This window comes from Galeopterus variegatus, unplaced genomic scaffold (genome assembly GCF_000696425.1).
Source record: "Galeopterus variegatus unplaced genomic scaffold, G_variegatus-3.0.2 Scaffold9512, whole genome shotgun sequence".
NCBI lineage: Eukaryota > Metazoa > Chordata > Mammalia > Dermoptera > Cynocephalidae > Galeopterus > Galeopterus variegatus.
In genome coordinates, this window is record NW_007735623.1 from 50014 (window position 1) to 75488 (window position 25475).

General features: G+C 41.5%; 1 protein-coding gene across 1 annotated transcript in view; it reads right to left on the reverse strand.

Annotated features, from left to right (window-relative positions):
* LOC103609347 (disco-interacting protein 2 homolog C-like) overlaps positions 1 to 25358 on the reverse strand; it is a gene marked incomplete at its 5' end in the record, with an annotated part of 62574 nt that extends 37216 nt beyond the window's left edge. The window contains 7 exons of the mRNA XM_008593672.1: positions 8645 to 8815; positions 11218 to 11386; positions 21790 to 21860; positions 23222 to 23331; positions 23420 to 23531; positions 24338 to 24459; positions 25200 to 25358. Coding sequence (XP_008591894.1) covers positions 8645 to 8815; positions 11218 to 11386; positions 21790 to 21860; positions 23222 to 23331; positions 23420 to 23531; positions 24338 to 24459; positions 25200 to 25358 — 914 coding nt within the window. The remainder of the gene's footprint in view (positions 1 to 8644; positions 8816 to 11217; positions 11387 to 21789; positions 21861 to 23221; positions 23332 to 23419; positions 23532 to 24337; positions 24460 to 25199) is intronic.
* Between the last annotated feature and the right edge of the window lie 117 nt (positions 25359 to 25475).

A 25475-nucleotide genomic window follows, 5' to 3' on the forward strand; every position in this document is an offset into this window, starting at 1 on the left:
GTAAACCTGTACTCAAAAATTGAGCTTGGTCTGGGCTTGGCTGCCCAGATTGAGTTCAGTGTAGGTTCTCCACACCTCTGCATCTGTCTTCATGCTCCACAGCCCAGAGGCTGGCTTTCCAAACTGCGGAAGATTTCTGCTTTCTGACTTGGCTGCTGGCTTTTTAGGTGGTTCTCTCTTCTCCCCAGTCTCATCCCAGCTTCCTCTGTCCTCAGCCTTTGGAAGTCAAATGTACTGCACTGGCAAAGGCCTGGGGGCCTTGGAGATATGCGCTCAGCCCCCACCCTGCCTCCGTCTTTGGTGTGCTACAGCTGCTGTGCTCTTCCTGTGGCCCTTGGAGGCCATGGCCCTTTACTTGTTGAAGTGGCTTCACTTCTGGGGCCTCCTCAGATGCCAAGGGCCTAGAGAACCCCAGAAGGGCTATGTAAGCTTTCCTGCCTGCTCCAGCCTTTGGCATGTGGCCTCTGCAGCAGGCAGAGCCCACAGAAAGGCCAGGTGGAGGATGCAGCCCGGCTCTGAGGCTGGCTCCTGGGGAGCCCCGTCCATCTGCCGCACTAGGTACTGACATTCGTGTTTTTCAAAAAAGCTTGGCTGGGTTTGCTTTACCCTTTCTATGGTCAATTCTCCCTCCTGCTCCTCTGCCAGGGATGAAACCAAATATGGGTCTCTATCCTCCTAAAACATTTTTAATTTGTTTAGATTTCTTTGAATCTTCAGCCCTCTGACTGGATCTTAGAAATTATGAGTTTGTGTATTAACCAGATTGTTCCAAATGTTAGGGTTGGATCAACAGTCACTTGTGACTTCCACATCCCAACCAAAAATGGAAGTCCGACATCCTTTTCAATAAATTTATTTTTGCTAAAATCAAATAGCTCGTCTGTGGTTTGTATTAAGAACCTTGACTGATTTAGATATTGTTACCGGGGAGCTGTTACAGGTAAAGATTATCAGAGACATAGGGGGATTCTGAAGTGGATTACTTGGTTTGGTAGGGGCTGAAGGCAGTCAAAATCCAGCTCTTTGCTGGGCTGGAATCTGGCAGTTCCTGCCACCTAACGGCAGCTGGTTAATCAAACCATGTTCGTGAGACCAGCCACGACAGCCTGTTTTTGCAAAGTGCTGCTGGAACACAGCCGTGCTGTTTCATTTACATACTGTCCATTTCCGCTGTGTGCTACATCAGCAGAGCTGGGCCACGTGGACAGCAGTCCAAACTCCTTCCTCTCTGACCCTTTAAAAAAGTACCCTTTGAAGGCTTTAGTTCAGGGGACTGTTGAGCCCCAGAACAGGAGGAAGGCAGTCAGATCACGAAGCAGAGTGGCTTTCTCTGCGGTGCGGCTGAACTGGAGACACACATGACAAGCAACCTCAGATCCTTACTTCTTGGTTCTGGGCACAGACCAGCGCCCAGGGACCTTCTACAAGTGTGATAAAGAACATCGTGCCAAGAGTGAGACAAGAGCCAGAGCGGACACCTGAGGCTGTGCAGTTACATCGACTGGATGCCTCCTCAAGTCTACTGGCCCCTGAACTCTTCCCATGGTTACCCCACATTTCCCAAACCACAGAGGAAAGACAGAGTTAGCACCCGGCGGATCCGGCACTGATTACCCGTTCAATGCAATAACCCCAGTGCCCAGCACACAAGAGACTCCCAAAACACTGATAGATGAATGTGGGACGTTCCTCTTCTTGTCCCTCTCTTTGTCTCTCCCTGTCACACAGTCTGTTCAGAGTGGTGAATCTTACAATTCTGTCTATAGGCTACAGAATATTGATGATGGAAATGGAGAAGGAATAGCCATCACCTAGAAAATGCTGGACTCGGAACCGATCACAGTGACTCTGAAGCCTCACCGGCTTCTCTTCTGGACAGAGGGTGAGTGCACTGGTGATGGCCAGGGTGAAAGCTGCATCTTGGTAGTTTCTCGGGTTGGGGGATATGTAAGATGGGACAAAGACTGTGTGTTGCTGGGCAGCCAGGTGATGGGCTGGAGTAGCTGCCTGTCCCTCCTTTTTGGTCACCAAGTATCTGAACCCTCCTTCTATATTTGGGAAGCTTCCATACTTTTTGAGTCCTGGGTGGACATGAAGCCCCTGTCCCTCTGTAGGAACTAAAATCCCAGATGCTGGAAGCTGGGGTGAGGCTGCCACACATACTCATGGTGCCAAGAAGCAGGTGAGCTCTCACCTCGGCATGAAGGTGTCTGAACATGATCAAGGTGCAGGAGCTGTGCGAGTGGGGAAGGCTCATGCGCAGGAACCATGTTGGGGTGCAGATTTAAAAGAATGGTGTGTTCATGAGAACACGGCTGTGGCACAAGCTGTCCTGGGTGCTTGGTCCTAAAACTGGCCCTCTTGCTCCTCGGTGATTCTGAGAGCCACTCAAGGACATTTTAGTAAATTCCTTTTTATTTACATTGCCAAAGGAGTTTTCTGTACCTTACAGATTAGAGTGCTGACTGATACACGGGGTAATGAGAATACAGTCTCCATGATCTCAGATACTAGTTATCATCATCTGAGACAACACAGATCAGCTGGAGAGGATGTAAAAGTTACAGCTGAATGTGACTAATTGCCGGGAACTCACAAAAGCCCCGACAGCACCACTTTATCACCGCTTTCCTCATCTAAAAACAGCGCAGGGGAGGAAGTGAACTGAGAGCTCAAATTAATGAAAGACTTATTGTAACTATTTATTTTATTCTCAGAGTTACTTAAGGTTTATATCACACTGAGCCTTCTACTTTTTTCCTTTTCAACAATCAGTGACTCCAATTCTACCACAGAGTGGCTGTATTTCTCCTTCATTGTGTGAGTTTTAAGATTTAAGGTTGACTCTATTACTACTGATTTAACTCCAGAAAGCTATTTATAATAAAACTTTTCTTTCAGATAAATTAATCGTTATTTTTCTATATGATAAAGACCAAAGTTTCTGTTTAAGTTTGTTCCTAACAAAGAAACAGCTGAGGTTTCTTTTGGAAAATAGACCTCATTTCTTTAGCTCCCTTCCTCTGCTGGAAGGAGGATGCTAATTCTTCTGTTACAATGAACTACATTTCTAAATCTAATGCAACCAGAGACCTTCCAGCTTACATTTTGAAGAGTAATTTCAAACAGAGGTTATTAAACAAGTGACATTTTTAGTAGTACTAAGAATTTTAGGCTGATTCCAGCTCTTGGCTATTGTGAAGAGTGCTGCAATGAACATTGGGGAACAGGTATACCTTCGACTTGATGATTTCCATTCCTTTGGATATATTCAGCCCAAATGTCCATCATCGGATGAGTGGATACGGAAAATGTGGTATATCTACACAATGGAATACTACTCAGCTATAAAAACGAATGAAATACGGCCATTTGCAACAACATGGATGGACCTTGAAAGAATAATATTAAGTGAAACGAGTCAGGCAGAGGAAAAGAAGTACCACATGTTCTCACTTATTGGAGGGAGCTAAAGGTGAATGAATCAATTCACACACATACATACACACACACACACACACACTCTCACACACACAAAAAAAACAAACAAACAACAACAACAACAACAACAAACGGGGGGGGGGAGAGGAAGATATAACTACCACAATTTTTTTTTTTGAAGTTCTTACAACAAGCAAATGGAGGGGACACACTTGGGTGGGAGGGGGGAGAGGGAGAAGGGAGGGAGGTTTCGGTGATGGGACATAATAATCAACTACATTGTATATCGACAAAATAAAAATAATTAAAAAAAAAGAATTTTATATTAAAGCTGATTAGGAAAGTTCACTTAACTTCTCTGGGCCTTAACTTATCTCATCTTAAAATAAAATAAACTTTGTCCTTGATGAGCGTGGGGGGATCTAACTTTTTATATTAAAGCTGATTAGGAAAGTTCACTTAACTTCTCTGGGCCTAACTTATCTCATCTTAAAATAAAATAAACTTTGTCCTTGATGAGCGTGGGGGGATCTAACTAGATGCTGTCTGAATCAAATGATCCAGTGCATTTATTGAAGAATGTATTGATGTTTTCTGTTTCTTTTCTTTGAATGTGAATGTTTTTGTTTTTTTCCTTTAAGGCGCAGGCCCCTGGCTTCCTGTTTGAGATGAAAATGCTGTTTGAAGCCTGAAGAGCAGTAAACCCTTGATTTTCATTTGCAAGGAAGAGTTATAAATGATGATAAAGGCTTCTACTTGGTGGAGATTCCCACCATGGGTTTATTTCAGAGAAAACTCAGTAGTGCCCTATACTTTTTACATAGGAAACTAGATCCTAAATGAATAAGTATACGTTTAATTTCTCTGATGTGAATCATATTTAAATGCACAAAATTGGCAGTTAAAGGAATCAAGTTTCAGTACTTTCATGAAATTCACTGAAAAAGTGAATGCATGAATGCGTGAGAACTGTGTGAGACGTGAGGGAGACTGTCTTGTAAAACTGTGTTCTCTAGTATGGTTACTTACAGAGTCGAAGGGACAGAGATGCTGAAAAACATAACTGTTACATGTGGCAGAGGGTGTGGAGTAAGCAGAAGGGACAAGGTGCCACGGAGTTCAGAGGAAGGAGAGTACCGTAGCCGGAGGAATCAGGAAAGACCCCACAGAAGGCCCTGGAGGGAGAGCAGGTTTTGCTACGTGAAGGTGGTGGGGAGTCCATTTCAGGCACAGGATAGTGAGTCAAGGTGTTAGGAACCAGAGTATGAAAGACTACACGACGGAGAAAGCAGCTTAGTATAAAACTGCACAAAGGGGAGGGAGAGGCACTTGAGGCTGGGCGGTGAGAGGACCAGACTGCCATCAATGAAGACTATTTTTGCAAAGTAAAAACAAAACCCTAATGCATCTCTGCACACCTGCACAATTTCCTCTATCAGATATGTTTTTAAAAGTGCCTGTCACAGTGTCAAGTCAGACTTGGCAAACTGCATGGGCCCCGCCTTGAGGATTCAGTGCTGCACATCAGCACTGCTGATGCCTTCCAGTTCTGCAGGGGCCAGAACCCACAAGCTGTGTAACTCAGCACCACAAGACCAGGGAGCTCTTCAGAGAGTGATTCCGTGGACCTATAAAACACTGTCGTAAAAGAGCACACTTGAAGCCCTGCGACACATGGCTGAGGCTCCATTTCTTGTTTGGACAATGTTTCTGCTAAACTGACCACCTATCTCGTGGAAATAAAATCCCTTCCCTTGTTCTAACAGGCCTGTCCTCTACAGAACTCACACTGAAGGCCCCATGCAAGGATGGCAGAGAAAACAATGAATCAACTAAAAACGAGTATTTCCACTTACTGATTTCACATGTGTTGGTAATTCTGGTGCTCCAAAGGGAAATCTGGAAATTCTTCAATGCCTTAAACAAGGGTTTATGAGGTTGGATTCAGGAGATATTTTAGCTTTTTGTGTTTTTGATTTTTTATATCAAGTGATTAATGATGATTATCTCTGGGTAGATGGATTTTTGGGTGTTACTATTTATCAGCTAATCTATATTTTCTGTTTTTTTCCCCCCTAAAATAAATAGTCTTTGTAAAAACAGAAAGATTCAATTTCTACAAAATGTACACAGACATGTCAGGTTATTTTCCCTGTTTATCTGAACATTCTTAAGAATTCAGTTTCAGTTAGCATGTTCAACATGTCTCTGTTAGGCATTTACTATGATGGAGAACGGGAGAGGCAGGATTTCTGTCCCCAGACCTTGGGCTGCACCTGCTCTGCTTGTTTGGTAACATATGTTTTCAATTTTGCAAAACTTAACAGAAAACAAATGTTTCCAATGACCAGCCCTGACTCAAGGCTTTTGCACTTATGGCCGCCTCTGCCTGAATTCCTGCACAGTTCTGTCACTTCCCTGCTCATGGCACTGCCGAAATGTGACCTATGAGAGAGGCCTTCCTCCGCCACTCTCACCTGAACTGCTCCCCGTTCCCAAGTCACTCTTTATCCTCCTACTGCTTATTTTTACCAAGAATATTTTATTCACTCCATAAAAAAACTACTTATATGTTTACTGTCCATCTCACTGACTGAGAAATGTTTGACATGGGCACAGACTTTGTCATGAATTTATTCATAGCAAATTTGACCTAAGCTGACATTAGGCTACTTGAAGTATGGATCTATCACCTGAGCTGCAAAAAACATCGATGTATGTGATTATGGGGTGCTGCTCACAGCCTTCTGGGATGTGACATTTACGTGGCAAATGTGCTGCACTAAGAAATGTGCTTTCAAAAAGCCAGGAAACTTAATTCTGAAGCATACTGGCACGAGAGGTTCTGGAAAGGGGCTGTGAATGGCATTCCCCTGCATGATGTACCTTAATTAGTTAATTTATCTCTACTATCAGACGCTTTGATATTGCCAACTATTTCCTACTATTAACCATTCAGAAAAGGAAAAACTGGCTGAAAATGAGTTGAAAATAAAACAAACAAGTAGAAAAAACCTGAAAATGTACAAAAATGCTTACAGATGCTGCCAAGATTGCAAAATAGCACCACGACCAATGACCAGCAATGTGAACTTTTGATTTAGTTGTTGTACTGATGGAGCTGTTTTCTGTAAAAGAATGTATTATGATTTCTTATTAAGAATATAGAACTTCATTTACTCAACATACGTACTAACTATCCACCAAGTGCCAGACAGCATTCTAGGTGCTGAGGATACAGCACTGACGGAGCTCACATTTCAGGCACCTCATGGCCAGAACCTACAGCTAACTCCATTCCGGACTCTGTGTCACTCTCTCATCCTTACTCTTCTTTCATCTCCATGTTTGTGTTTATTTTTATTGCATTTTATCTTCTGCTTAATGTAGTCCTACGCTGTACCATGGCCAGAACCTACAGCTAACTCCATTCCGGACTCTGTGTCACTCTCTCATCCTTACTCTTCTTTCACCTCCATGTTTGTGTTTATTTTTATTGCATTTTATCTTCTGCTTAATGTAGTCCTACGCTGTAAACTATCGTAAAACATTTTGAATCTATATAGAGGGAAATAAATGAAAAAGTAAATAAAGAGGTAAATAAATATATGTATTCTATTCCCATATCTACAAAATTTGAATTTTGTGCAATATAGTATTGTAGAACCTTCTCTCCTGCTCGAGTGGACAAGTGCTAGGCGTTAGTAGATTAATATGGAATCTATTCTCTGCTCTTCTGCCTTTACCAGCCCTACAACACTTTAGGAGGAAAAAACAGAAGAGTAAATACCACTGTGGCCAAGTGCCTATTTCTCATGAATTCCTGATTTGTTTCTGACTGGGAAGTCCCTGCCACTTGTAGGAGGAGAGACACGTGGGACACCATGCCATAGCTGCATTTACTTAAGAAGTGGATTTCTGCATTTCCCATTTCTCCTAATAGAATAGGTGGCTAGAACATTTATGAGGAGCAGACAAAGGTGAATGGGGAGAGAAAACTTCAATATTTAAGGAACTAGTTTGACAAGATAAGTCTAATTCTTCAGATTACCTTAGAAAAGGTAACTAATTTCAGAGGACAAGGTTTAACTAACTCTTGAGAGGAATTTGGTAGTTTATAATTTTTTTTTTAAAATGGAGCTTATTCAAAGAGAAGGAAGATAGAAGCAAGACACAGCCATACGAAAAATTTTAAAAAGCTATTTGTAGCTGTTTTTTCTGAAGTGATCTCCCCAGACTGGTCATGTGGAAGAGGGGAGGCTCCTTCCTCTGACATCGTGGCTAAGTCCAAGCACCTAAAACAGGCAAGAAGAAGCCTTCTGAGGCTCACCCATACATAGCCTTAAGCAACCATCTTTGGGATTGTAAGTGGAAGGACCGAGGGTGGCAGAGAAGGATGTGGAGGTGATGCATGCCCACTGTTCACCTTACCAGCACCTGCTGGGAGTGAACTTTTTTACTCCTTCCGTGTGTCTGAGGAACAAACTCTGCAACCCTGCCCTGGGCTGGCTCTGAGTACAGTCATAGGAGGAGCCCTTGGGGAGGGCATTCCCACAGCTTTCCTGTTCCTTCCTTTGGCAGTCCTAATCTGCACAATGATCTCTACGGATTGGTGTGTTTTATGTTAAGAGTTCAAGAAAGGAAAAGAAATAGTGAAGATGGTCAGAGTGGACAAATGAATAAAAAGAAGTATTTTTAGCTATGGTTAATGCAAGTCTATCAATTATACCTTTTTCATAGAAATGCAGCTTTGCTATTTCCCTATTGGCATTACAGCAGCAAATCCCCAAACCTGCTTGATGCAAAGATCATTTCTTCGGGAAGAATTTCAATGTACACAAGACTAAGTACTTCAAGAGACAGGATTTTTTGCCACAGTGAAACATTTGTCTAGTATCCAATCTTTACAAAGTCTGACAGCAGAGGTCTGGGCAAACTGCTACTTCTGTTACAAAAGTTAAAATGCCCCAGGTGGAATAAGAGCTATGAATCTTAGTCATGAATAATGGATACAAATGCAGACTATAATTTTTTAAATAAAGAAATAAGTGTGCACCAATCACATGCATTTGATTAAAAGATAGTCTTCCAGATGCAGCTAAGTGTCAGCCAAGGCAAATACATCGAGCAAGTCTGTGCTGTAGACCTGTCCTTTAAAGTTACTCTTTCCACTCAAACACTTACTGATATTAGTGAAACTCACCTGCAAGCAAATTGCCAGGTTCACTCTACAGCCAAATGAGGTGCTAACAGCCCGTGGGTGGAGGCCCAGGTCTTTAAATAATTTTGAGAAGGACTGTGTGAGAGCTATTCGAGGCCTCTCTTCTGCCACAACCACACAGGTCCTCACCCGGGACAGGTCCAGTCCTCGTGCCTAGAAACAACAATAGCGACACAAAGTCAGCCTCCAACGTGCTCAGCTCTGTGTAGCCTGCAGATTCTTTCATGCAGAATCCCACGTAAACTACGGAAAACTCAACACAGCTGTTCATTTCCAGGGCTACCCATGTCCACATCATTAGTTAAACTCTTCCAGAATGTCGGTATAAAAAAAAAATGCACTTGGATATTCAAATTATCAAGCAAGCCATTACAAACATACTTTAGACAACAGCAAGAAGCCACAGCACGAACCGTGATGAAGAGAAAGGCTGGGGAAAAGCAACTTCCTGGACAAACGATTGAGGGCAGGGTCCGAGGAAGGAAACTCTTCCTCACAAGCACAGCTGCACAAGCACGCACACCAGAGAGAAATGAGAAGACCTGCTGCTTTAAATAAAGGGACGCAAAACTAGAATTTTTGGACAAATTCATAAAGACAGCTCTCCCTTTATGTTCTGAGACTTAAAAGGTCACAGAGAAACTCTTATCATCAAGCGCGTCTCAGTTTCTGCACCAAATTCAGTCAGCTGAGCAAAACTGCAGAAGTCGTGGAAGAATTCAGTGGGTTGAGCACAACTGGGAATAACCGGCAGTTCCTGGGCCGAGCTGGAGGGAATGAGGTCAGGAGCAAGCAGTGCGTTTGAATGTGAAGGTGAGCAGTGAACCAGGGTGTCTGGGAGTAGAACCAGAGCTGGTAGGAGGTAACTATAAACCCAAACCATTCAGCCCTGCAAGTGTTCTTTAAGGTGGTCTCAGCACAGAGATGACTGACAAGGGTCCTGAGTGAGGGAACACGATTCAAGATAACTTTGACATTAAAATTTAGTATTAGATATGATTGTATATTCACATAGTTACATAGGAAAAACTGAAACCTAGGTCATAGAAATGACACATTTGCATGTGTATATGTTTGACAGGCAAGGTGCCAGGGAATATGCGACAGTGTCGGGAGCCGGAGATTCAAATCTGGCTCCAAGTTTATTCAGTGTAAAAACTTGGGAAGGTTGCTCAATTTTCCTGTAACTTAAGTTTCCTCGTCTTTAAAATGGAGACAATGATTCCTATTTCAGAGAGCTGTGTAAGGACTAAAGGAATATGTAAAGTGCTTAGTAATCACTCAATTATGTTATTATAATTTCATTTTGGTTACTTACATATGCACCAACAGGAAAAGATCATGAAATTGTACTCTATAATTTTATAATGTGATACAGGTGGACATAAGTAATAATTATGTTTTATATTTTTTCCCATATAAATATGTAACTTCAAATAATTGCATTTATTTATATAGCTTAATATCAATGCTATCTTGCATTCTATTTTCCTGTTCAAGCTTAATGCATTAGTCCTGAGTGGGAAAATGAAATGCAGGAGTGACAAGTGCACTGCTTAAGCATATTTGGGTACAGACAGTGTGTGTGTGTACACACAAACACAAACATGATCTCTATGTGCACAAAGACATGCACACATCTGGACATACAAACAGTGAACAGCAGGTAGGAATATGATCGAAACAGGTCATATGATTATTCCCTCCTAGTGACTTGGAATTAAGGACTCCTTAACTTACCACGAAAACATGTCTATCAAAATGTCCATGGTTTAAATGAAGAGAAAAACTATAATTCTTACATAATGGCAATTATATTAAAAAACCAAAAAAACACAGCACTGTTTGCTTAATTATGAAATGAATTTTGGTTAGGGTCCAGATCTGGGGTCCAGGAAAACAAAAATGAGTGGCTAAATTCAAACCCACCTACTTAAACGATATCAGATAAAGTAAATTGCACCAAAGAACTCAAGTCAGCAAACAAATAAAAAAGCAGATTTAGGATTTTTCAAGTAGGCCCAGTGGAATAAAAGTGAAATAAAATATTTCACTCTGGCTTATTACTACTTGCGGCAGTGGGAAAATATTCATGTTATAAAATGTTTTCACATGGGCCGGCCCGGTGGCGCACTGGATAGTGCGCCGCTTGGGAAGTGCGGCGGCGCTCCCCCTGGGGTCCAGGAAAACAAAAATGAGTGGCTAAATTCAAACCCATCTACTTAAACGATATCAGATAAAGTAAATTGCACCAAAGAACTCAAGTCAGCAAACAAATAAAAAAGCAGATTTAGAATTTTTCAAGTAGACCTAGTGGAATAAAAGTGAAATAAAATATTTCACTCTGGCTTATTACTACTTGCGGCAGTGGGAAAATATTCATGTTATAAAATGTTTTCACATGAAAACAATTTGTAAGCTTCAGGTGACAGTAGATGATACCCTGGCTTTTTTGAAGGACTGTTTTTACTTCACCAAATCTACGAATGCATGTTCTTAGAACATGAGGTCCCTGGGGACTCTGGAGGCTCTGGGAGGGGAACACAGTGGCTTACCTTGAGGGATTCCGTTTGTGAGCCCAGCCCCTTGGTGCAAAGCTCCATCACTGAGTAGGAGCAAAAGGTGTCCCGGACTTTATACTGACTCACAGCAAGAAGCCACAAGGCAGGGTTGGTTTCCAGCTCAGACGGTGGGATCAGAACGGATTGGTGCCCAGAATACACACTGCGGAAACAGAGGGGCCATCAGGGAGGCACTCAGCAAGGACTGGGACATGAACAGCCTATTTTGTCATTGGTAAGATGGGGACAGTAAAACCAACTCTGTAAAATGAAATCATGTTTACGAGAGCATTCTGAAAAGCACATATGTACTACAGGAATTATAATGCAGAGTTGTTACCACTTGAGCACGTATTTAAAACGTATAAAAGCTGTGACACTTGGCTTTCTCTCAATGCCACTACATTAACAAGCTGGGCCCTCTTTCATAGTACAAAACACAGGGATCAGGATCAAATTTTGGTAAAAACATCTGGAAATTCAGAACAGGAGTTGGCAGACCACAGATGCTGTCTGTTTTTGTAAACAAAGTTTTGTTGGAACAAAGCCACTGCTCATTTGTTTAAATATTGTTCCCAGAAGCTTTGAGCTGAGTGGTGGGGACAGAGACCACAGAGCCTAAAGTATTTACTAAACAGCCATTTAAAAAAACGTATGCCTACCCCTGGCCTAGAAAAGTGACATCCAGAGTAAAAGCATCTTTTTAAGTTTGTATTTTAAAAGTGATCCAAAAAAATCACCAAACAGAACAATTAAGGAAAACATAACCATTCTTTAATCATACCTTTATATCAGATGGCACATTTGAGAAATAAGGAAAAGTGATTACATATTTTAATTCACCATCAATTGATGGAGTAAATGTGGATTTAAAACAATGAAATATTTGCCAAAACTACATTTTTAATGGTTTTAATTGTTTTTTGTTCACTACTGTGTATCAACATTAATAGGTGTCATACATTATAATAAAATATCCTAGATAAATTACCTTCCAAGATTTAAATAAAAAGGATTTTCCAGCTACAGAAAATTTCACAGATGAAATAGCATATCGGGCCTCATTAACTATAATACTAAACACTAATTCTTTAATGTGGTTCAATCTCATTTAAAAATTTGTAAAGGGCCACAAAAAATGATAACATTGTATAATATTGAATATACTAATTATCCTGATTTGAGCATCACATATTACACACAGGTATTGATATGTGACTCTATATCCCACAGACAAGTACAATCAATTACGTTTCAATAAAACAAAATAATTTCAAATTTGTTTATAAGAGAATCTAGCTGGTTAAAGAAATGCAAGGAAATTAAGTTGATCCATAAAATCTTCTTCAAACAGAACCCTTAGTAGGGAACACTATCATTGAGGGAATGTGATAAAGGACATTTTTTGGCAAGTTTCCATTTCTTTCTTTATTCCTCTGTTCCAAAGTTTTATTTATTTTTGTCTAAAGAAAATATAGCAAACACTGACCTTTTCTGTGGCCTTTACAAAGCAATCATTTGAAAACCAGGAGGTTAGGGACATGAGGGAGAATATCAGTCCTCGAATAATTATTATGCTGTAAATTGGCTATTTCTGTCTTAATTTTTAAAATTTTATTGTGGTAAATATATACAACGTAAAATTTTCCATTTTAACCATTCGTAAGTGTACACTTCAGTGGCATTAAACTCACATCAATGTGCAGCCTCACCACTTATTTCCAAAGCTTTTCCATTGCCCCCAGCTGAAACTCCACCCATGAAGCAATAATTCCCCATCCCTCCCTGCCCCCAGCTCCTGGCATCCTCTAACCTACTCCCCCCATCTCAATGAATTTGTCCTTGCACGTACTTCATACAAGAGGAATCATGCAGTATTTGTCTTTTTCTGTCTGGCTTATTTCACTTAGCATGACGTTTCTGAGGTTCATCCACAGTGTAGCACCTGTCAGAATTTTCTCCATTTTATGGCTGGATAATATGTAATTGTATATATGTACCACATTTTGTTCATCTATTCATGCACTGATGGACACTTTCTTGGTTTCCACCTTTTGGTTACTGTGAATAATGCCGCAATCCACCCTGGTGTACCAGTCACAGCACCTGTTTTCAATTCTTTTGGGTATATGCCTAAGAAAAGAACTGCTGGATCTTATGGTAATTTTGTGTGTAACTTTTTGAGGAATCAATAAACTGTTTGCTACAGAGGCTGCACTATTTTACATCCCATTAGCAATGTACAAGGACTCTGATTGCTCCAAATCTTTGCCACACTTGCTATTTTCCATGTTTTGGATTCCTACTGGTGCACTGGGTGTACACTGGTATCGTGTACTTTTGATTTGTATTCCCTATGGAAACAACTTATTTTTACAGTCAATATATCAAATCAACAAGATCCCCTTTTGATAATTTTAACACTCAAATTCTGTCAGTTTTCACTAAGATGTGTCCTTGGGAAATTAATTTAGGTTGTTAAAGATCACTTTATATTAAGGTTATCCAATGGAGATCAAATGACATTACAAGTCCATCTGTATAACGAAACAGACTTACACCTTGTTCAAACACTACTTAATACAAGTAACATTCTATCAAACAAAATTTCTGTACAAATTTAGCCTAGGCTTTGCAGTCTGTGAAATAAGCTTTGATCCAGATGTTCTTTTATATAGAACTGTGAGTCTTTAAAGTCAGAGTTCCTATCTAGTTTAGGAAGCCAGCAGGAGATGAGCTTTCTAGCACGTGTGTTTGTTTTCTCACTTCTGGGGCATACCATATTATTCTCAAGACAACCTTCCAAGAATTATACATGTGGGGTCTGAAACCAAACCAAACATCTCCTTAGCTCCAGTGAGGAAGGGGCCAGTGCCCCTCTGCTCACACACACAGAGAGGTCCTACGCCCCTTTTCTGGAGACCTACAGTCTTATTTTGGGGGCCTATCAGAGCTCAGACAGACACAACACTCTCCCACCTCCCGCTAAAACCCTGTGTGGATGGGTCTTGTCCCAGTCCTTTTCCTGGAGGGGTAGTCACTCTCACAACACTGACGAGGGGAAGGACAGTCCCACCTGTACTGACTTTGCTGAAAGTTGGTGCTGTTTTGTTTTGCTACTGTAACCACTATTTCCAGTCTTGCTTTCTGTTACAACACACCACTCCAGAATCAGCCTATAAACTCCATCTAGGTGTGACTCTGAATTAGATCCTTTCTTATTAGCTAATATGTCAACTCTAATTAGAAGCCTCAAGACAGCACTAAGCAGAAAGAAATAAAAATAACAGATATTTACCTGTACTGAGTGGATATTAAAAGGATAATCTCAGGGCCAAAAATGGGGTCATACACCAGGTAATAGCTTAAGATCTAACAAGCCTGCAAATTATGCATCTCATAAATCCTAATCATTCACTAGGAAACCTTACGTGTCTTACCACTCTGAGAAGTGATGGAACAAAGTGTTTCTGTTAACACTAAATGTTATTCAACCCTTCATAAATCAGGGTTATAATACCACCTTAATTAGATTTCCTTGTATGCTTTTTATTGCAGACGAAAATTAAACAGCTTCTCTTCACACTAAGGATTCTACATGTTCTGTGCCACGTACCAAACATGCTATGACATTAGGGAATCAAAACACAGGTGGAAACCTTGTGAGGATTTTCCTCTTAATTATGACAATCTGTCATTTCCACATTGTTCCCAGCATTTTGCTTCATAAACACTCTCATAAGGAGATCCAACATGAAGAAAATTAAATCAAAACAGCCCACCCATAGCTTTCTCAAGAATTCACATCAGGATTAACAATTTGCTTGATCGGAACTGTTAGCACACGAACAGGGCTGGATCCACAGGTGAACTTGAGGCTGGAGCATTTCGAGCATACTTGTGAGAATTAAATACAGGTTCGCCTCCTCCTCATCTCATGAATAGGAAGTCAACATGAGGAAAAATTAGTAAACCCTGATACTAGAAGACAGACAGAAAACTCGGCTCATGAACCTTCTTGCCTTTTCCCAGTCAAGCAAATGTTCATTCACTGCTGCACTCACTGGCCAACACTGATTTTTTGGCACAGATATACTCCTATGGACAAACCTACTTAATAGCAGGTTGCTTATTCTGAGGAAAGTATTTTCAGAGAATTTTTAGAACCTGAGCTGTTATACTTTAGATCTTAACTCCAAAAAGAACAAAGTAATTAAAGAGACATTTTAGTACCTAATACAAATGTGCACAGCAGTAATTCAGCAATTCCAGATTATCAACCAGACGAAACACACGATCAGCTAAAAGCAACCACAGCCTGGGAACTCAGCAGGGAGACCCAGGTCACCAGTGGGTCCCACAGGCTGAGCCTCCCCTGGTGGCTTGCTGTATGCAGCCCTTCGATCTGTGCGTGCTGCAGTCAGGCAATGGCACGCTTTCTTTGTTTCTAAAACACTTTCAGTTTCATTTAGGTTTACTTTGCATGCCTTAAAATTTGCCCAGTTTAAGCATAGAATTAAATGATTTTCAGTAAATTTGCAGAGCCATACAATTCTCACCATAATACTAACCCTTGCCCAAGCCAATCACTATTCTACTTTCTGTCTCTGCAGATTTGCCTTTTCTGGATATTTCACATAATACGATCATGTAATATTTGGTCTTTTGAGTCTGGCTTCTTTTGCTTAGCACTGTACTCCACTGTAGAGATATGATAAACATTGTTTATCCATTCACCCACTGGTGGACATTTGGACTCCCTTTTATTGTTTTGACTAAGGCTCCTGGGAATATTTACATCAAGTCTTTGTGCAGATGCAGGCTTTCCTTTCTCTTGGGTGGATGCCTAGGAGTGGAATTGCTGGGCCATATGGTAGATTTATGTTTAGTGTTACAGATCATGCCAAACTGTGGTTTCCCCATTTTACATTCCCAACAACAATGCATAAGAATTCCAATTTTTCCAAATTCTTAGATACTGTTGCTTTGTAGTGTAAGTTGCTTTTAAATTTTTGAATTTTAACTATTTTTGAATTTTAAGAGTTCATTATATATCTGGTTATAAGTACTTTACCAGGTAAATAATTTACAAATTTCCCCCCCAGATTCTGGCCCGTCTTTTCACTTTCTTAATTGTGTCTTTTGACATACAAAAGTTTGAACTTCTGTTGAAGTTCAATTTATCAATATTTCTTTCGTGCATTGTGCCACTGGTGTCAGGTCTAAAAACTCTGCCTAACCCAAGATTATGAAGATTTACTACTGTTATTAAATTTTTATAATTTTCACACTTACATTAAGATCTATGATCCACTTGTATTAATTTATGTAATATAAAAATTTTAATATTTTTGCATGTGAATGTCCAATTTTCTAAGCATCATTTGTTGAAAAGACTATCTTCACCATTGGATTGTTTTGGTACCTTTGTTATAAAAAAAAGCACTGACTTTAAATCTAAGGGTTTATATCTGGACACTCAGTACTGTTTCATTTATCAGTCTATCTCTGTGCCAGTACCACATTGACTTGGTTATCGTAGCTTTGCAGTAATTTCTGATGTAAGGAAATGGAAGTCTGAATTTTCTTTGTTATTCTATTTCAAAATTGTGTTGGCTATTGTGGGTCCCTTATATTCCTTTGAGGATCATGTTGTCTATTTCTGCAAAGAAGTGTGCTAAGATTTTGATCGGGATTACACTGAATCTATAGACCAACTTGGGGAGACCTGCCATCTTCATAATACTGAATCTTCTAATCCATGCATATGGACATACTCTTTAAAGACATGTATGGTCTTAAAAATATTTTGAATCAACTCCATCATATCAATGATTCTCAGATAAACAACCTATTTTATGATTGAAAGAGCTTTAGGATGAAGATATACAAAAAACTATTTGTATTTGTTTTTTACTTTCAAACAATCACAAAGTTACAGAAAATTTACAGACTCAGTTAAAAAAAACCTTTTCCCCTTGAATTATTTGACAGTGAGTCACTAGCCCGATGCTCCATCAACCCCAGGTACTTCAGGGGGTGTTTCCAACAAACAAGTTATTTTCCTCCACAAACCAACTGAGCCATCAAAATTAGAAAACTGATACATTTCTTCCATCTAAGCTCAGACCCTATTCATGTTTTGCCAGTTGTCACAAATGCACCTTTTATGGCAAAAGGATCCAGCTCAGACTTGCACGGGGCATTTGAGCTGTGCTCTCTCAGCGTCCTTCTGCCCAGGACAGCAGCTTCTCCACATTTCCCTGACTCTCAGGACACCAAGATTTGGAAGGTTACAGGCAGCCATGTGGTCGAATGTCTTTCAGTGTGGGTGTCTGATGTTTAGACGTGGTTAGATCCTGATTAAGCATCTCTGGGGGAAATGCAGAGGATGTGATGCTGTTTTCTCACCTGTCCGCCTAGTGATACAGGACTTCACTGCACCCCTGGAGGAGATTGCTTTCATCATGCGAGTCGGCCCCCTTCTGAGAAGTTTCTCCTTCCTCCTCAGAACTATTTTGGGATGGCTACTACATATATCTTTGTTCTTCAGGCTTTCAGTTTTCTCACCTATTTGCATCTGAATAGTTGGATAACTTCCTATTTTGTCCAAAGTGTTAAAATCTGTTGTAATCTTTATTCTGATGCTCAAATTGTCCCTAATTTGGTCAGGGCGCACCCCTTCAAATTGGCTCTTCTGTGCTTTTGACATGACCTCATCATTCTTTGAGCATTTTCTTGCTTTGTAGCTTAAAAAGACATTCCAGGGTCATCTTGCACATATCCTGTCCCAGCCCTGAAATCAGCCATTTGCACCCCTTCAAATTGGCTCTTCTGTGCTTTTGACATGACCTCATCATTCTTTGAGCATTTCCTTGCTTTGTAGTTTAAAAAGACATTCCAGGGTCATCTTGCACATATCCTGTCCCAGCCCTGAAATCAGCCATTTCTTGAGAGCCCTAGTCCATTTTAGAGGAAAATGTATTTAACAGCCAAGATATGGATGTGAGGTGTGCTCCTTGCCGCTGCGGTCTGACAGGGCTAGGGCGTACGTCTATGTGTTCATTCCCTCATACAGCACACACATGCACCCACATTTCTAACTCTACCAGCATTTGTTGAAAAGCATGAGTCACAATAATACACTAATTGCCATCCAGCACCACAGGGCTGACTGTACTTTCTTTCTGTATTTATAACACCCTTTGCCAAAATGGAGGAATCTGGCTTCCACTATTGCTAAAACACATACTTACTTTCAATCTCCCGTATGAAGCCAGCCTCCCTCTGCCACCACCCACCCCCTGGAACAAGCTCTGACTCCCCCAGCACTTCCCTGCCCGGCCTGGCTCCACACCCCACACAGCTGCCTCTCCATGTGGACGCTTTCTCCCTTCCACTTGTGCTCTGACATGCTGAACAGGCAGCTCTTCCACCACCACCTTCCCCACCCTGCGTGGGCACTTCTGTGCCTGGCCCAAGAGTGATGCCTCCTTCACCTTGCATACCCTCCGGGCCTCTCCTGCCTCACCCTCGCCCCAGACCCACAGAACCGCATGGGAAAGGAAGGTTTTATTATTTCCAACTTTTGTACTAGTGATTGTGCATCTAAGACGCAAGTTTTTTGGGAAGCAAGTCCATTGGGATCTGTCTCTACAGAGAATTTCAGAAAACGAAGACTTTTACAGCTGTAATATATTTATTTTTATTGTTGCAGGGGCAAGCAACAGAATACTATGATTTTGTGACTTCTGAATGAATCTGCAGGAAGGACGTTCCTTAAAATAAAGGTTCCCTGCAACCTGGACAGCCTACCTGGGCAACCCCTTCAGTAGCCACTATCAGTAACTCACATCAAGCACCTAGTTTCCCTTCAACAAGCACCTTCTCTGTGGATTTTGTGGGCTGTTTGGTTTGGTAAGGCTGCAGAAGCAGAAACTCTTCCATTCGCTGGCCTTGGCTGCACGGGGACACCTTGACAAATCAAACACCATCATCCTACAGAGATGGAAGCTGAGAACAGGCTCTGCCGCCTTGCCCCACTGGGCCCATAGGTCTGGGGTGCTTCAGCCCAGCTGTTGGAATGGCACACTTCTGAGCTACTTCCCAAGGAAAAAAAAATTACTCCCAACTATTGCATTTTGGATGGAATCAAAAATCATTAAATATTTAATATATTCAGTTCTATGTGCTCTCTTGAAAAGTTTAATTGTCCTAGTTAGAATGTCAGTGTTTTCCAAAAACACAGGATTGGATTTTAACCCAATCAATACTATTAAATATTATGAATGTATTAAAAATAATTGTTCTAGAAGAGTGTTTAAAGACATGAGAAAATGTCCACTATGACCTATTAAGAAAAAAGAAAATTAAAATGAATTTCATACTATAGCATCTCAGTTTTATCAATACATTAATGTATATTTATATATAAAACTGTATGCATACATATTAATAGGTAAAGTAAAATCATATGATATTTGTGTTTGCTTTAAAATATCCCATAAAAAAAGGGAAAAGTAGAGAAATAGATGAAACAAAATTGATAAAATATTGATACATGTAAAGCTGGACAATGGGCACTTGTGTTTAGTATAGCAAACTTTACACATTTATAAATAATGTGTATTTATATGTATTACAGCATACTTTATATATTTGTATATAAAGTATATACTTTATAAACTTGTATATGTTTATTATAGCATACTTTATACATCTGTATATAAAGTGTACTTTATACTTTAAACATATACACTTGCATATGTTTATTAGATACTTTATACATTTGTATATACAGTGCATATAAAGTGTATATACTTTATACACTGTTTATTTTATTATAGGATACTTTATACATTTATATATGAAGTGTATATACTTTAAAAACTTGTATGTTTATTATAGCATATTTTATGCATTTAGATACATAGTGTGTATACTTTATAAATTTGTATATGTTTATTATAGCAAACTTTATACATTTATATATAAAGTGCATATAAAGTATATACACTTTACACACTTGTATATGTTTGAAAATGTTAATAGTAAAAAGTCAGTATGCTACATTGGAAAATAACCTCTGAAAGACTATAGGCCAAACTGCTCATAGTGGACATTTATTGGTTCCACCATTTATTAGGTGGCATGATTACTGATGGCTTCATTCTCTTCTTTGTATTATTTATATTTTCTAAATTTATACAGTAAACATTTATGTATAATCTGAAAACAAATGCCAAGAAACATCCATCTGTGTACGCGTAATAAAACCCACTGAAAACTTCCTGGTCCTCCAGGACCTAATAGCTCTGGGGGTCTCGTGTGATCCCTACCATAGCCTGTTAAGTAGGTGGCACAGGGCCTTGGTTCATGCCCCCTTGCGGGCAGAGACTATGCCTTGTTCCTGTGACAACTCCAGGGTCTGACACCTGCCACACAACAGGCAACCAGGAACACATGCTGGATGAGTCGTCCCTGTCTTAATGATTAGGAAATGGAGACTCAGAAAAGTTAAAGACTGCTGAAGGATTTAGATAATAAAACCCACTGAAAACTTCCTGGTCCTCCAGGACCTAATAGCTCTGGGGGTCTCGTGTGATCCCTACAATAGCCTGTTAAGTAGGTGGCACAGGGCCTTGGTTCATGCCCCCTTGCGGGCAGAGACCATGCCTTGTTCCTGTGACAACTCCAGGGTCTGACACCTGCCACACAACAGGCAACCAGGAACACATGCTGGATGAGTCATCCCTGTCTTAATGATTAGGAAATGGAGACTCAGAAAAGTTAAAGACTGCTGAAGGATTTAGAACCCCAGCCCCCACACTGAGCCCAAAGCCCTTCCCATCATCTGGCCGACCTGCTGGGAGGCAGAAGCCCACATCCAGCCTCCTCCCTGTCATCACCAAACTGCAGTGAAGAACGAACCCCCTGCCTTTCCCCGTCCCAGTGTTAGTCCCACTATGGTCAGTATGTAGTGTGAATTATTTCAAAATACTGTGAAATAGATCTAATAAAATCCATTTTCTCATAGACACATTCTAGCCAAACAAACGTAGAAGAGAAAGGGAAGGAAAAGCAGCACAAAAAATGACCAGCTTCATGGTTTACAGCATGTAACACATTAATCTGAAGTGCATGTCGCCCAGAGGTGAGCTGTAAAGGGGCCCAGCACGGAGCATCGTGATAACCAGGGAAGCCTGGCCCATTCACTCCCAAGAGAGAGAAGCTGGGGCTGGGGGAGACTCTCACTGAAAAATGTCAGATGTTGTTAGAAGTTCCGCCCCAGAGGAGGTTTCATCATGGACATTTTACTGGATTCATATAGGATAATGCAGAATTACTCTAGTATGTAAAATGTAAGCAATTTTTCTAGCTTACTTTTTAATGCCACAACATTTTCTTAAAGGAGAAAGAAGGCTGGATTTGCAAAATATTCCTTCATTCTTCTGCCTCCCGGGATCAGGGTTAGTAAAATCTTACCCACCAAAGTTACCTGCACACCCAGATCAGCAACCAAGCAAACCTGTGCTGAACTGCTGCTCTGTGCAAGGCACTGCTTACAGCTGGAAAACTGAGTTCTTCAGCTTAGCCGGCACATACTGATATACTGAGTGCTTAATATGGATCAGGCACTGTGTTAGATGCCAGGAATATAAAAGAGTAAGACCCAGCCCTGCCCTCAGGTGCTCAATCTGGTGGGAAAATCAGTGATACAAGCTGATAAACTGCAAGATCTGTGAGTGTTGGAGAAATGTGTATTGAGTGTAGAGATGGGGAGAGGGGCAGGGGGTGCTCCCACTACCCTGGTGGGGGGTTACAGAGCATGCTGTATCTCCAGGATGACTTCAACATTGCGTGAGTGTTGGAGAAATGTGTATTGAGTGTAGAGATGGGGAGAGGGGCAGGGGGTGTTCCCACTACCCTGGTGGGGGGTTACAGAGCATGCTGTATCTCCAGGATGACTTCAACATTGCAACAAGAATGGAAACAGGTTAAGAGAAAAGCAACTAAGAAAGCTGAATGCTCACTCTCTAAACTCATTCCACTCTTGGACCCTGGCAACATCATAAATCAAAGAGCCCAAGGTGGAATGCTTTTCAAGAAAATATAAGAAAAACTCCCAATTCTCATTAAGATAGCCTTGGATGAAGAATTAGTTTTCTGAAAGCCCCCAAAACAAACTAATGATGTACTCTAACAGAGACACTGAGAGGAGACATACCGATGTGGAGAAATCAGGGATGAGGTCAACTATCTGTATTCTGGGATATGTTTTGTGACTTATCTTGGGCAGATCTGCCTTCCAGTGCAGTTTGGCTTTGGCTGACTTCAGTGCTACTGAAATTAATTCACCTTGGTCTGAATACATTTCTCCCTTTCTTTTAAACAGCTTTTGAAAAATTATTTTATTTTACATTGTGTTAGTTTGATGGATGGAGTGTGAGAACTAAACGAGGTGAGTGAAACAAACTCACCAGGCAGGCCAGAGGCACAGGTAAGAGGGCAAAGGCTGCTGAGGCCACGGAGAATTTAATGGCTCAGTTTTGTGTAGAACCTTGGCAAGGACATCACCTGAGCTGTGAGGGCTATAATTCTGGGTGACATCTTAGTAGGTCCATTCTTTAATAGAAAAAGAATCATCGCAGCTTCACTGAGCAGCAATCTGGCAGGTTGTAACGGAACACAAATTTAAAAAGCAAGAATCTGCAGTGTGCAGAGACTCACCACAAGAGCACTCGGATTTGGAGCCAGCAGGAAAGAAAAGCACATGCAGTATTCTAATTTGGGCTGGTGAGACTGTGTGTTTACATTAAAAAATTGTCGAAGCATTTGGAAATAATCAATCAGCCTAGTCAACTAGTGAAATGGTCACACATTCTACAGCATGAACGAAATGCTCATCTACACCTCTTTCCACATTCTGTCAGAGCCCTGCTGTACATAAGAGCACAGACTGACAATCAATTGTATGTGGCCTGCTGGCCCCTCTCACCTTTACGCCAGCGAGCATCCCAGTTGTGGACACACTGAAATCAAGATAAGCGAGCGTGTCTGGGTTAGAAGGTTTGTAGATCTGGGCAGGCCGCTTCTTTGGCAAATCATCTGGAGAGCAAAACAAAGCTGTTAGCCTATCCCCATAATTAAAAACCATGCAAGCAAACAAACTTATCTGGCTAGTTCAAGTATTGACCTGTGTCCAGTATGAGGGGCCATGTCCTGACATCTACCGCTGCCGCCGCCTCCCTTGACCGTAACAACTTACAGATCAGCTGCGTTGTCATCAGACAGGCAGACCGGCTCACCTGAGGGCCAGAGAACAGAGCAAGGAGGGAATGAACGCCAGCCACAAATGACAAAATCTGAGAACTCATCACGCACATGCCTAGTGCTCATTACGCATATTAAAACCAGGGCGCTGTAGCTGGCAGATGAGATCACCACCACCCTGCTGCTTCCTGCAGGGTTTGCTGAGGCTCGAGGGAGCACGGAACCTGGCCCCAGAAGTACAAGGGCACAGCACAGGGGCTCAGGGTCCTGGACCTGCACCCAGGCGCCGAGTGGTATCACAGCATTCAATCCCACTCAGGAAAGGGCATCGAAACTAACTGGTCCCAGGACATTGGCATTTTCTGTCCCTGAATGTTTTGCTCCTCATGGTTCCTCCTCCCATGGGGAAAAACTTATCCTAATCCTCTTAAACTTCTCCAGGTGTAAAAAAATTTAAAACAAACCTATACTTTCAAAAAGGAACAGGAAATTTCTAAATCTTGATGAAGGGATTTCCTCACTTGGATGCTTTGCTCCACTGGGATTGGTGGGAAGCCCCAGTGGTGGTTGGGACACCTCTCTAGGGAGCTACTTTCTCTAGGGCACCTTCAGTTTCTGTGCAGTGTAGCCCCTACTTCCAGGCACAGTGTAAATTTTGCTTTCAGAGTAGATCGTAAGTTTGCTGAAGGCAGGGACCATTTTCTGTACTAGTACTTTGGTTCCAGACACACACACACTCTCCCACAGCCTGCACTGCCCTGGAAGATTGCAGGGTCTGTGACCTGCGAGCTCAACACTCAGACCTGGGGCAGATGAGTGCCCAAGTCCAGGTTTCCGTTACCTCCACAATCATCTTGACGGTAGGCAGTGTCGTTGCGATGTTTTGTGGATGGGGAGGACGGACAGTTATTGGCACACAGCCTGCATACAGGCAACCATAAAATGCTGCAATGAGGTCTATTCCTACACAAGGAGAAAAGCAGAAGTTCCTTCTTGAAGCAAATCATACTGTTCAACGGCCGCCGTCCCTGTCAGCACAAACACCAGTCTGGGAAAAGTTAGACAGTTAAGCGAGCAAATAAACCTTTAACAGACTCCTGTGTCCCTGGGATTTTGGGAAGCTTTGGCGATCACTTTTGTTTGGCCTGTTCTTCTTCCAGGCATGAGATGCCAAAGCAGCCTAGAAGTTTAATTCCTATGTCCTTTCTCTAGGGATTTGCTCAACTGCGTGATTACCAGTTTAGTAAAGATTTAACTACTGTAAGGAACTACTTCAGATATCTAATGAAAATTTGGCCTGTTCTTCTTCCAGGCATGAGATGCCAAAGCAGCCTAGAAGTTTAATTCCTATGTCCTTTCTCTAGGGATTTGCTCAACTGGGTGATTACCAGTTTAGTAAAGATTTAACTACTGTAAGGAACTACTTCAGATATCTAATGAAACAAATGTAGATACAAAGTCCTTTGTAAATATTGCTTTATTTACAAAAGCCTCTAAAAGTAGCACAACACATGGCCTCATCCCTGTGAGTGGTGGTAACTGGACACAAATGAGCCTGGCCAGAACCTAACTGGACACAATGCAAACTTTTGGCAGCAATGCTGCGGTTCTACCCAGGCACTAGCAGGTGCAGCGAGCGCCTCCTCGCCCGGAGCCCACCCCGCCTCTCGGGAGTCCACACCGCCCTGAGCCCAGCTATTTACCTGGTGGGTAGACGAGTGCGACGTGGTCTCCGTCCTGCAGGTGCCCCCTCTCCATCAGCATCACAGCTATCTTCTCAGCTCTCTTATGAAGCTGCACGCAGGTCAGCGAGTTTGCTATTGTACCCTGAGCATCACAAGGACAAGCGGGCGAGAAAGATTCTTTTAACGTAACAGCTTTACTGCAGTAGAGTTCACATACCCACAGTTCACTTATTTAAAACGGATAACTCAGTGGTTTTTAGTGTACTAACAGAGTTGTGCAACCACCATCCCCCA